General features: G+C 45.9%; 1 protein-coding gene across 2 annotated transcripts in view; it reads right to left on the bottom strand.

The window, feature by feature from the left end:
* MAP2K4 (mitogen-activated protein kinase kinase 4) overlaps window positions 1–12,968 on the bottom strand; it is a 135,569-nt gene extending 122,601 nt beyond the window's left edge. The window contains exons 1-2 of one of the 2 annotated variants that reach the window (XM_038536898.1): window positions 12,851–12,968; window positions 2,630–2,662 (exon numbers count right to left, since the gene is read on the bottom strand). In XM_038536898.1, coding sequence (XP_038392826.1) covers window positions 2,630–2,662; window positions 12,851–12,968 — 151 coding nt within the window. The remainder of the gene's footprint in view (window positions 1–2,629; window positions 2,663–12,850) is intronic. The other variant, XM_038536899.1, reaches the window with a different exon arrangement.
* Between the last annotated feature and the right edge of the window lie 379 nt (window positions 12,969–13,347).

Raw genomic sequence — 13,347 nt, 5'->3', positions numbered from 1 at the left:
TGTATGTAAGCAAGTGAAAACTTAAAGAGTTTAGTACAAAAATAAGTGCTGTCAACTTGGAGCTGGCCATACCTACCAACATCCCTGCTCCAACCCTGATATGGGTGCTCCTTCACTGGAGTGTTCCATTGAGGTTCCAGCTAGCAGACAGCTCTGCTTCATTCCAAAGTAGGGCAGGCCCACCATTGGATCTCCAAGCCACGTTCTCCAATCAGGAAAGCAGTCTCATGAGACCCACTGCAAACCACAACCCCATCCCCATGCTGTTCTTTCTCGTGACACAACAGCAGAGAAAAGGTGCCCAGGACACCTCTCCTACACTACCTCTTTTTGGGTTCAGCTGCCAATCAATCTATAGTATCGGCAGCTGAACGCTCAGAACCAACCCCAGATCAACTCAAGTCCACTACACTCTGAGCCCACTGAGGACAGGGACCTATTTATTTCTGAACTAATCATTTCCCCCTCTTTATGTACCAAGGGGTCCAAAAGGTGATTTGTAAAGGAATGTATCAAACTGTGCTGAATCCCAAAAGCTGGAAAACAAAGATAGAGGGGAATGAAAAAGGAGATGTGAGGAGTAGCCAATGTGAAGAGGTAGGGAAGACAACCAAAAGTGAGTATCAAAGTAGAAATGTATACACCTCCTTGTTTGACTCTTCCATGTGGACAGCACTGCAACTCTGCTGTTTCTGTAACAATGGTAAAGGGACAGAACCACTTAGTCTGAGGGCACCTTTAATCTAGCTACAGAGCTTTTCAAGGACACTGCTACATAATTTTAAACTTAATAAAATCAATACATTTCTCTTGCTTTGTGTCCACAACTGGGCTAAATTAGAAAAAAAGGGCAACAATGTGAACGCAGCTTTAAATTTTAAAAATCTCAGGAATTTTCTTAGATTTTGTCAAAACATAAAAAATTACATGAAACATTAAATATTTTGTTAAAATGTAAGTGAAAGCTAAAAATTATCACAGTAAGTGTATTAAAATTAAAAATAGCATAAAATAGAAGTTGTAACTTCATTATATATAGATGTATATCATATATGTAGATTTATCACTGGAAGGAAATCACATATTATTAGTTAAAGGTAAGAGAAGCATGATAGTAATGAAACAAAAAAATTTTTTAACAAAAAATATTTGTTTTTTTGTTAAAAAAAAATTTTAAGATTTTATTTGAGAGAGCGAGTGAGAGAGTGTGAGCACAAGCTGGGGGAGGGGCAGAGGGAGAGGGAGAAGCAGACTTCCTGCTGAGCAGGGAGCCGGATGTGGTGAAGCTCGATCCCAGGACCCTGAGATCATGACCTGAGATGAAGACAGACGCTTAACTGACTGAGCCACCCAGGTGTCCCTAAAAGAATAAACCTTAAATGATCTTAACACAAAAAGAAATAGTAACTATGTGAGGTGAGGGAGGCGTTAACTAACCTACTGTGATCATCATTTTGCAATATATAAGCATATGAAATCGTCATACTAAATACCTTAAACTTACGCAAATGTTATATATGTCAGTTATATCTCAATAAAGCTGGGGGGGGGTAGAATGATGTATATCAAAAGGTGGTCACCATTCTTCTTTACTCTGAATAAATAAGAAGATGAAACTAAGTTACATAATATTTTGGGATGCTTTTATGTTAACTGGAGAGTAGCCTCCTTGAGTAAGGATTTTTTTGAAACTGCATTTATACAAATGATATTTAAGTTTAAAATGCATTTGTTTTAGCTTTAAAATTTTGCTTTTTAATAGGAAACTTATTCTATATTCTATAAATACTAGTGTCCTAAAATACAACATTAGTCTCTATTATGGAGTAGAGGGAGGCAGGAAGAAGAAACAAACTTTGTTTCAAAGAAAAAAGTAAAAGTGCTCTAAATGTATGGTTCAAATAAATGAATTTTAAAGTATTAAACCTCTGAGTACGGTTACAGACTTTTCACACCATGATATTAAAAGGGAACTTTCAGGGTGCCTACGTGGCTCAATTGGTTAAGCATCTGCCTTCGGCTCAGGTCATGGTGCCAGGGTCCTGGAATTGAGCCCCGCATCTGGCTCTCTGCTCAGTGGGGAGCCTGCTTCTCCCTTTCCCTCTGCCTGCTGTTCCCCCTGCTTGGGGACCTGCTCTTTCTTTCTGTCAGATAAATAAAATCTTTTTTAAAAATGTAAAAACAAAACAAACAAAAGAGAACTTTCCTCAATCTATAGTTTAAATTATGGTTAAAGTCCAAATACTTCTGTATATTTTTTATAACTAAGTCACATGAATATCTTTGTATACCTATAAACATGTTTCTAAACCTAGTCTGCTTACTGTACTTATGTACATCTCAAAACTATATACACTTGATATCTATACACGTTTCTCTATACCTACGTACGTTTGAATACCTGTATCTTTCTATTCCAATTTCAAGTGAAAACAAGAACAATTTACAATAAAAAATATAACAAATTTTTTTTTTTTTTTTGTATTTGAAAAAGAATGAGAAATGGAAGCTCTTTTAATGTAAAACTGCCATGGTTGGTTAGTTGAAACAATAGTGGACACATTCCCAATACCAAGATGAATATGGAAAAAAAAATAAGTAGCATAATATCATAAAATTTGTAGCTTACTTTGTGCCTTTTCACAGAAGTTTATCTGAAAGCCTAAAGTAAAAGAGATAAGTTCCAGTTCATTGACTGTAAACCAAACAAACCAAAATTAGAACATGACATTACATTTCTATATTACATTTGAATAAAACCAATTCAAGAACAGTTCAAATCACATAGCCCCCACCATCACAGTGATAATTGTAACATATGGCCTTTCTTTAAAAAGTCAGCTCTCTCTAGGGTAGAAGTACTTTATTAAGAGGAATTGAAGTAAAGATTAAATTCTAAATTCTGCCATTACCTTAATTTTTCACATCTATTAGATAAATAGGACAGCTACTAGCCCCTGGAAGTCAAGAGTAATTTTTTTATAATCTTGTCAATTTTTTCGATCTACAAATTCAGAACATATTACAGGTTACTTTTATCAACTCAAATGAATGACTGAAAACTATTCATGATTAATTGCTATCCGTGATTCAAAATCTTCAAAAGAAGTTCATAGATTGTGAAGCCTAAACACTCAAAGCAACATTTTCTAATCAATTTGCTAACTTCAAGCATAATAAGACAATGAACTACTGAGGAGGAACTGCAATCCTCCTAAAGGAGGGCTGACAAGACTGTGTCCTCCCTAGGAATGAGAAGGCAGAGCAGGACCTTAGAAGTTACAGAAAGAAAACCTGTGAATTCTCCTTGGGAAGTAAACTCATGTCCTAAATCCTGCTGGACCTGGACCTGGTCCTACCTTATGCCTACATTCATACAGGTATAATTTCTTGTAAAATACACCCAGTAAAATAAGCTGTTTATGACAAAACCTTCTCAAAATATGCTCTCACTACTTCAGTTTAATTGGGTGAATGTCTGGTTTTCTTAGTCTACCTACACCTGCGTTTATTAATGCTTTAGGAACTACACGGAGCAACTCGGATCATTCAAACTTGTATTTACACAAATGCAATCAAAACTCAGAAGAAAAAAGCCAGGACTAAAGGGAGGATGTGTTTAAGTAGTCTTTCCCATCCAGTTACCAAAATGCTTAAGATGCTATGATAAAGGGGCACCTGGCTGGCTCAGTGGTTGAGTGTCTGCCTTTGGCTCACGTTATGATCCCAGAGTCCTGGGATCGAGTCCTACATCGGGCTCCCTGCGTGGAGCCTGCTTCTCCCTCTGCCTATGTCTCTGCCTCTCTCTGTGTGTCTCTCATGAATAAATAAATAAAATCTTTTTTAAAAATTAAAGAAATGCTAAGATAAAGATCTCACCTATAACGTGCAAAACCTGAAAAATCTTAATGTAGCTTCTTTGCCCAGAAGTGACCTACTGCTCACTATGTAGTCACACAAAAGACATCACAGGAGGGAGTGGGAATGGACACACTTTATGGGCAGAAGTCCAGGGGGCAAACCTGGAGGCAGCCACCCCTCAAGCTAAACTTGCTGCCCCATCAGATGCTCGGCAGGAAGACTTCAGAAAGAGAAAAGTCAGAGAGCCAGTAGTCTTAAAGGCCCAAAGCAACTAAAAGCCAGCAAACCTCCTGCTGGGCAAAATGAGGTGAGCACAGGTCCAGGAGCAAAGGAAACCCGCTCTCTGGAAGCAGCGATAATACACAGAGGGCACAGGGGAGCTTTAGCCCTGGGTCAGAAGCCTCTCTCCCACTACCCACCACCACCACCAACCACCACCACCACCAACCACCACCACCCCACACACACACACCCTACTCCCAGGAGAAGGAAGGGAAAACTCCCGTGGACAATTGGGAAGGAAGCAGATGAAACGCTGAAACCAGTTAAGTCAACACTCTTCTTTTTCAGCTCACAGGTTGCTACTAGGTAGCAAAAATAAATGGTGGGAGGAGGGCAACAGAATAGCAATACCAAGGCAAAGGGAGCAAGGAAAATACACTTAAAGGTACAGGAAAAAGAAGGAAATCTGTCTGCACAATCGCAGCTTGATTCCTGAAAAACACATCGTTCCCCACCGCATGGAAAGATGATCGAAATAGGCACTTGCAGCAACTTTTTCAAGGCATGTTATGTTTCAGCTTACCAAAGATCATAAAATTTATAAAAGGGAGAAACAAGAAAAGTTACCAGTTATATCTGATATGCATTCATTGTCTGACTTTACTAAGAAGTGACATTAATTGGCTCCCCTGATGTTTGCCGGTATTCCTGAAATCTGGTTAGGTTCCTCCCAGGGAAAGTATCCACCTTCTTGGACACTGGGACACTAGGCTATGTCTGGGAAGGGCTGTGGTGGAATGTAGAGCCTGAGGTGGGGATCCCCATGCTGTCTGGAGTCCTTCCCTTTTACCTCTCTCAGGGGGACGTGGAATGAAAGGAGAGAGACTGGTTTTGTGTAGGTGAAGCTGGTCTGATGGGGAAGGTGCCACAATCATTGCTCACCTGACAGAGAGACCAGCAATAATCACTGTGGTAATAACAACCTGCATCATTCCAGGCTCTATGTTGGACATTTTAGATATTTTAATGGTCACAAAGCACTTTTGAGTATTGCTGTTCTGTTTTATAGATGAGAAAACGCTGCTCATAGAGGTTAGATACTTGCCCACAGTCACGGAGTTAATCAGCTGCACTCCCTGGATGTACTTGGGCTTCCCCCAAACAGGCTGGAGATGATAATATATAGCATTTAGTTATAGAGCCAACGAGTAAATGAGGTGGTCATTGGCCACAGGCAGGAAAAAGAAATGGCTTATGAGGACTGACAAGATCTCAAGTTAAAAACAACTATGGAAAGGATTTGATCTGTATTTATCAAATCACGAATGGTTTTGGATGATGCAAACAAGCTGTGATTAACTCAATTTAAGTGGCTCCCTTTTAAGTTTGAGAATGGTGAAGCAAGGAAAGTGAAAGGAAACACAGCAGGAGTGGAAACCACTCTAAGTACAATGCACACACAAATTTTGGGCAAGCCAAGATAAATCTTTAGATGTTAGAGCCATAATGATGTACTCTGAGTAACTTTGCAGTTGAGGCCACTTGCCACAATTTTGAGGTTGAACTTGGGAGGCAGCAAACAACTAGACTCTCCATGCTTGTGTCAGAAGGAAGACTTGGTAGCTTGCTCTATAGGCCTGACCCAGTAAGGCGGCTCTGATTTTCTTTGCACTAGGGTGGCTCCATACTGTAGTTACTGTGTACTGTGGTCCATTGGCAGCAGTACCCATGCTTAGGATGTCCGAGGAATTGGAAGGAGCTGCTGAGGAAGTGGGAAACCACTTAGGCCCCTGCCCTGCACCTTATACTATCGACCCAGAGAAGGGGACTGGGTATATGCAAAACCCACAGGAGCTGTTAGGCTGGCAAAGTAGGTGCAGACACACTGTTTTCAGATTATAAGATAAGATTACCTGATATTATCCTTTTTTTTTTAAGATTTTATTTATTTATAAATAAATAAATAGGAGCAGAGGGAGAAGCAGGCTCCATGCATGGAGCCTGATATGGGATTCGATCCCAGGTCTCCAGGATCACACCTCGGGCTGAAGGCGGCGCTAAACTGCTGAGCCACCAGGGCTGCTCTTTTCTTTTCTTTTCTTTTCTTTTTTTTCTTTTCTTTTTCTCTTCTCTTCTTTTCTTCTCTTTCTCTCTTTTCTCTTTCTCTCCCTTCCTTCCTTCCTTCCTTCCTTCCTTTCTTTCCACGTAGATTTCCAATCCAAAACACCTCCTAATTCAAAATGCTACCGTCAACCCTCCAGCGAGTTTAGAACTCTATAACATAAAGGAGCATCAGGAAGCAACAAAGCTCCAAAATCAACCCAAACATGGCTGGCTGCTTAGAGCTTCCACCCCCTGGCTGCACCCTAAAATAATTTCCCCTTTCTATTCCTGAATCTGCATCACTTCTGGCAAAGATTCTTCCCTCAGACCTGAATGGCTGAAATGGCTTTGAGCTCAGAGAACCTGTGTGAACCTGTGTTACTGAGCAATAAGAAGAAAGGCTACCAGTCACATAAGTGGGTTAAAAGCCACCTCGTCTAGGGTAAATTACCTTATTGAATGTTAAATTCCCTAATCTATGAAAGGGGACTATGCCCACCTACCCTTACAGGGTGCTTATGAGCATCAAATTAGGTAACGGCAGTGAAAAAGAACTGTGTTAACTATTAATTTCCCTTCTTAATTTTAAATCTGAATTAAAGCTTCCCTGATTGTGTTACTTGGGCCAAAATCTCTATCTCCAAGAGATGGAAACTACAGAGGAAATGACCTGGGTTATGTATGAGAGTTTCTTACATTAGGTAAAAGAAATGGAAAGAAAATAAAGAACTTTACCAAAAAAAAGAAAATAGGACTCAAAATACAGGGTTAACTAATACTCCATCTCAAAACGAGTTATAGTACACATTCACTCAAAGGTATGTGAGAACAAAAGGAAAGTATCAGGCAGCCCAGGTGGCTCGGCGGTCTAGCGCCGCCTTCGGCCCGGGGTGCAATCCTGGAGACCCTGGAGACCCGGGATCGAGTCCCACGTTGGGCTCCCTGCATGGAGCCTGCTTCTCCCTCTGCCTGTGTCTCTGCCTCTCTCTCTCTCTCTCTGTCTCTCATTAATAAATAAAATCTTTAAAAAAAAAAAAAAAAAGAAAGTATCTTGAAAGCATTGCTTTTGTACTTTTTCTCTCTTAATACTAGAGTTGCTCTCATTTTTAAGAGAACAGAGAAATGCAAGGTGCTTTGAGGGGGCCCAATTTGCTGAGCTGGACTTTGTATCAGGTTATGTGAAAAAAGTGTTAAAGGAATAGTACTGAGCACACTGGGGAGGGAAGGCAAGCAATTCTAGGGTTTGGAACTATATCAATTGTATGCACAATTCAGTTCTTTAAAATCCAGGTAAAGGCATCTTCCTATGGCCCTTAGAAACCACAGACTAAATGGCATGAAATAGTCAAACAGAATCGCAAATGGGGCATTTCACACATATTTTATATACTTAAATATTATTGAGAGAAAAAAAGTATATTGATATTAAATCTTCTTTTCCTAATAGAGTGTGTTATTACACCTGAAAGTTCTGTTTTTTGTTTTTTTGTTTTTGGATTTTGTTACTATTTTAGAATACCTAACGTACGTTACACATTACTTTCAGTATACAACTTAATGATTCGGTATTTGTACGTGTCACAAAATGATCACTATAATGAGTCTAGATAACATCCATCACCATACACAGGGGTGCCTGGGTGGCTCCGCAGGTTAAGCGTCTGCCTTTGGCTCAGCTCTTGATTTTGGGGTCCTGGGATTGACCCCCATGTCGGGGTCCCTGCCCAGTGGGGAGTCTGCTTCTTCCTCTCCCTTGGGCCACCCCCCCCCCCCCGCTCTTTTCTGTCTCAAATAAAAATCTTTTTAAAAGGGACGCATGGGTGGCTCAGTGGTTAAGCATCTGCCTTAGGCTCAGGTCAAGATCCCAGGGTCCTAGGATCAAGTCCTGCCATCAGGCTCCCCACAAGGAGCCTGCTTCTCTCTCTGCGTATGTCTCTGTCTCTCATGAATTAATATCTTTTTTTTTAACCTTTACAATAACTAATATCCATCACCATACACAAAGAACTTTTATTGTTGTAATGAGAACTTTCAAGATTTACTCTTTGGAACTTTCAAATATGCAATATAATATTAGTAACAATAGTCGCCATGTTGTACATTATTTTGTGTGTGTGTGTGTGTGTGTGTGTGTGTGTTATAAGCAGGCTACACTCCTAGGATGGAGCCCAACATGGGGCTGGAACTCATGGACCCAAGATCAAGACCTTAGTTGAAATCAAGAGCTGGAAGCCTAAAAGACTGAGCCACCCAGGCGCTCCCATCTGAGTGTGTTTTTTAAGGAGATCAAACTATCATCTTTTTTTTTAAGATTTTTTTATTTATTTATTAGAGAGAGAGAGAGAGAGAGAGGCAGAGAGAGGTAGAGACACAGGCAGAGGGAGAAGCAGGCTCCATGCAGGGAGCCTGATGCAGGACTCGATCCTGGGTCTCTAAGATCATGCCCTGGGCTGAAGGCGGCGCTAAACCGCTAAGCCACCAGGGCTGCCCAAAAACTATCATCTTTTTACTTAAATTGATATTTATAAATTGTTCAGGTGGAGGTAAATAGGCAAGGACTAGACTAGCCCAGAAGTTCTGTTATACATCTACATCTGAGACCCTAGAAGAAAAAAGGAACGACTGCCTACCTAGAACAGCTCATTAAGAGAATCAGAGGTACCTACAATGTATAACTATTTCCTGTAACAAATACTTTACAAATGCCTTCATGTTTTTCAGAATCAGTTGTAGATTCTAACTATTCTAATCACATTTTAGATATTGTTTTAAAAACAATTTCTCGGGACTCCTGGGTGGTTCAGTGGTTGAGTGTCTGCCTTCAGCTCAGAGCATGATCCTGGGGTCCCGGGATCAAGTCCCACATCAGGCTCCTAGCGAGGAGCCTGATTCTACCTCTGCATATGTCTCTGCCTCTCCCTGCGTCTCTCATAAGTAAATAAATTTTTTAAAACTGACATTTCAGGACGCCTGGGTGGCTCAGCGGTCTGCCTTCAGCCCAGGGTGTGATCCTGGAGTCCCTGGATCGAGTCCCACGTTGGGCTCCCTGCATGGAGCCTGCTTCTCTCTCTGCCTGTGTCTCTGCCTGCCTCTCTCTCTCTCTCTCTCTCTCTCTCATGAATAAATAAATAAAATCTTTGAAAAAAAAAACCTGACATTTCTCAGCTACCCGAGTAAAGTTTATAGAAGTTTTATTTTCCCCCTAAGTATCTAAAATAAACTTCTTGTGTTTATGAGATCTTTAAAACCTGTACATTTTAAGCGACTAGTAACTCTAGCAAGTAAATAACCATGTCTATTAACGATCCTTATACACTTATAGTTTATAATTTTCCAAGCACTTCTGTATGCATTAATCAATAACGTGATCCTCATAACAGCATTGCCAGGTAAGTTTTATCACTATTTTAACAGATGAGAAACTCAGAGTTCAGAGAAGGTGAGTAATCGCCCCAAGTCACAGAGCTTGTACATGATTGAGCAGTTTACCTGAATCCAGGTAAAGACTCATCAGGAATATGCTTAAAGGAGAGGCTCCATAATGAAAAGTAGAAATCCACAGATTACTGAGAAGAGTAGGACCCAGCAATAATGAAGCTAAAGAAACTGTGTAGTGGATCATGAGGGGTTAGGGACACGTCTACTAATAATGAAAGAGACCATTAATGGCATCCTTACAAATAACAGCATTGTTGCTATTAACAATGGTGATGGCTGGCATGTACCACATCCTTACTATATGTCAGGCCCATGCTCTACATGCATCCTCAAAGAAGCTGTGACGTAAGCCTTATTCCTACACTCTAAATGAGAAACTGAGGTCGGGAGAGGTTAAGTATCTTGCCCTGGGTCACAAAAATTTTCAATCCTGATGAGGAGATTCAAATCCAGGACCCCAGAGCTATGACTCTCAAACATTATGGTATAAAGAAAAGAATGCCTCCTAACTTGGGCCACTCCTGAGCCACAAACCTCAAAGCTATGAAAAAAAGTATATGGGGTTATCCAGTGCCCAGCACAGGGCTCATCACACAGAAGGACCTGAAATGTATTCCATAATGCCCTACCACTAGCTGTTTGAAGGGGGAGGGGCCATTAACACCTCCCAGGAAGGCAGTGTGTTGGGGCGGCAAGGAGAAGCAGACTGAGGAAGGGGAGGGGGGATATCTACTAAACAGTCTAAGGATCTGAAGTCTGATCTAAACCTGAAGGTCTCTAGAGTAAATGAAGCATGAAAGGCCACGCTCTAACCATATAAAACAAACAAAAAGGATCCTAAATTGCTGGTAAGCTCACGGTCTATAACCTGGACTGTGCTAGACAACCTGAGACAACATCCTGCGACTTTCAAGTGCTTCTCTTCATTCTGAGTAAGCAAAACAGGCTAAAGAACGAGATATAACTAGCAGTTTCCTGTATCAATCAAGGCTAGACATAGTACTGGTAAAGGAAAAATTCATCAAGATTTCAAAGAGAAGACTTATGACCTCTTTCTCTCTTTGGAAATAGGTTCGGCTTGTTAGAAAGTTTAGTTTACTAGGCACTGAATCTCAGGGATGGCGGAGAAGAATAGAGAACGTCCGAATGATGCCCAGCCGCAAGGACTCTGTGCTCCTAGAACACTCCAAGCTCTTTCTTTCCCACTTTGGAACCTTCATATACACCCTTTCCCTCTGCCTTTAGCACAGGCGTCATCTTTGCACACAGGTCTTCTTAAACCATCTCATCGAAGCAGTCTACCTTTCCCCGTTATCTTCCATCACTAAACCCAGCTCGTTACCTTCGCAACACTTTTTCCTCCATTAGTAATCTTTCTTATTTACAAGCAGAGTGTCTTCCCTCCCCCATCCCGTCAGGAGTGTAAGCTCCACCAGGAATGAGACTGCCCGATTCACTTATTTCTCTATACCTAGTGCTACAGTCTATCCCAAGGCGCAGGCAGATGCTCAATAAAAAAATTTTCTGAACACCAACAAAATAAATGTATACAGCTTCTTCAAACTACCAATCTCCCTACCCCTCCTTCCTTGCCAAAACAAACACAAAACAAAAAATAATGCAAAAGCTTGCATTATTTTTATAAACTTTGTAGGTCACCCATTTTGCACAAGCGATACGATCCTAAATTGTCATTTTGCTGTTTCATTTCCCCACCAGCAACTACTAGACTGGAAAGCTGTAAGATCAGGAAATCCATGTTTTACTTCGTCTGGATAGTGTGCCGTGCAACATAGCGGCATCCGATAACCAATTCAATTTTAATTAATTATGAAGGCCTGCACAGAAAGTGTCCTCCGAGCTCTGACATCATCCTGTCTATATATCACCATTCTTTATGTGTATTAAAATTATCTCACAGGGAGGGCAACCGGGATTAAAAAAAAAAAAAAAAAAAAGAAAAGAAAAGAAAAGGCATAAAATCCTGTCTCTGCTTCCGGAACGCAGACACTCTCATAAACACGAAACAGCCAGTCGATGTGGAACCTCCCAAGTTGTGACACCCCTAGACACACGGGTCAGCCGGGCCAGAGAGCCCCTCCGGACAGCTTTCCATCAAGGGGTAACCATGGCGACGCTGACCACCGAGGGTACCCGAGCGGCTCTGCGAATCGTGTGACCCAAGCAGCGAGCGGAGGTCGGCGAGAGATTTCTGAGATTCCCGGTTTTAAAAATAACACTACTCCTCCAAATTCCACAGGAAACTTAAGGAAATGGCCCCCGACGGGCTGGGGCCTGGGGCCTGGAGCCGATCTCAACACCGCCCACCGCCACCGCCACCGCCCCCGCCACCGCACCCACCCGCGTCAGAGCCGCGCGGCTCCGCCAGCGCACCCCGGCGGCGACGGCCCCTCGCGAGGAAGCGGCGCGGCGGCGCCCGGACCCTGCACTGCCCCGCGGCGGCGGAGGCGGCGGAGGCGGCGGAGGCGGCGGAGGCGGGTCGCGCGCCGCGCCGCCGTCCACCGCACCCCGGCACCTCGCAGGTGGCCCCGGCCGAGCGTCCCCCCCCGCCCCCCCCCCGCCGAAAGTTCGGAGGCGCGGCTCCCGCAGGCGCCGGCCGGGAGGGCAGCTCCAGCTGCGCCCCCGCGGGGAGCCAAGATGGCCCTGCGCGGGCCCCGCTGCGGCGGCGGAGGCGGCGGAGGCGGAGGCGGAGGCGGCGGCGGAGGAGCGCCGGGGGCTGGGGCTGGGGCTGGGGCTGGGGCTGGGGCTGGGGCTGGGGCTGGGCTGCGCGCGCCGCCGCCTCGCCGCCTACCTGCCGGGCTCTGCGCGGGCCCGGAACGGCGGGCGGGGCGGCGCCAGGTGAGGGCGGCGGCGGGGGCGGCGGGGGTGGGGTGGGGGTGGGGGGCGGGGGCGGGCCAGGTGGGCCGGGGCCGGGGCGCGGGGCGCGGGGCGGCCGGGCGCGGGCGGAGGCGGGGGCGGGGGCGGAGGCCGCGGCCCCCGGGCCTGCGCGCGGGGCCCACCCCGGGGCCGCCCGGGCGCGCGGCGGGAAGCGGGAAGCGGGAGCGAGGGCGGGCGCGGGGCGCGGGCGGCTCGGGCGGCTTCCTCCGCTGGCTCCGGGGCGGGCCGCGGGCGCGGGGGACAGGCCGCGGCGACCGCGACGGGCCGCCGCCGGGGCGGGGGGGGCGCCGGGGGGGGGCCGGGGTCGCGGCGCTGGCGCGCTCCTTACCCTGCATGCTGCTGACGGCCGGGTGGCCCGGCGCCGGGGGCCCCGCGGGGCCCGGGGTGCCGCCGCCGCTGCCGCCCCCGGAGCCGCCGCCGCCGCCGCTCGGGCTCGGAGCCGCCATTGTTGGGAGTGAGGAGCCGAGCGGCGCCGCGGCGGCTGCAATGCAGCAAGCTCGGCCTCTCGCACGGCCGAGGGGCGTGGCCTGCGCCCGCCGTGGCCCCGCCCCCGGCCCGGCCCGGCCCCGCCCCCGGCACGCCCCCGCCCGCGCCTGACGCGGAGCCCGGGCCAGCTGCGGAGCCGCAGAACCGCCCCGAGCGCGGGCGCGGGCGCGGGTGCGCGACCCCGGGCGGCGGCGGGGGGCGGAGCGCGGGCGGTGTGCGGCCCGGGAGCGAGCGTGCGCGCGGCGCGGAGCCTCGTCGTTCCCGCAGAGGACCCCAGAGGCCGAAGAAGCCCGTGTTGGGGCGCCTGGGTGGCTCAGTGGCGGAGCGTCCGCCGTTGGC

Source organism: Canis lupus, chromosome 5 (assembly GCF_011100685.1).
Source record: "Canis lupus familiaris isolate Mischka breed German Shepherd chromosome 5, alternate assembly UU_Cfam_GSD_1.0, whole genome shotgun sequence".
Classification (NCBI taxonomy): Eukaryota; Metazoa; Chordata; class Mammalia; order Carnivora; family Canidae; genus Canis; species Canis lupus.
Note: the sequence above shows the minus strand (reverse complement) of the source record. Positions and strands in the feature narration are given on the sequence as shown.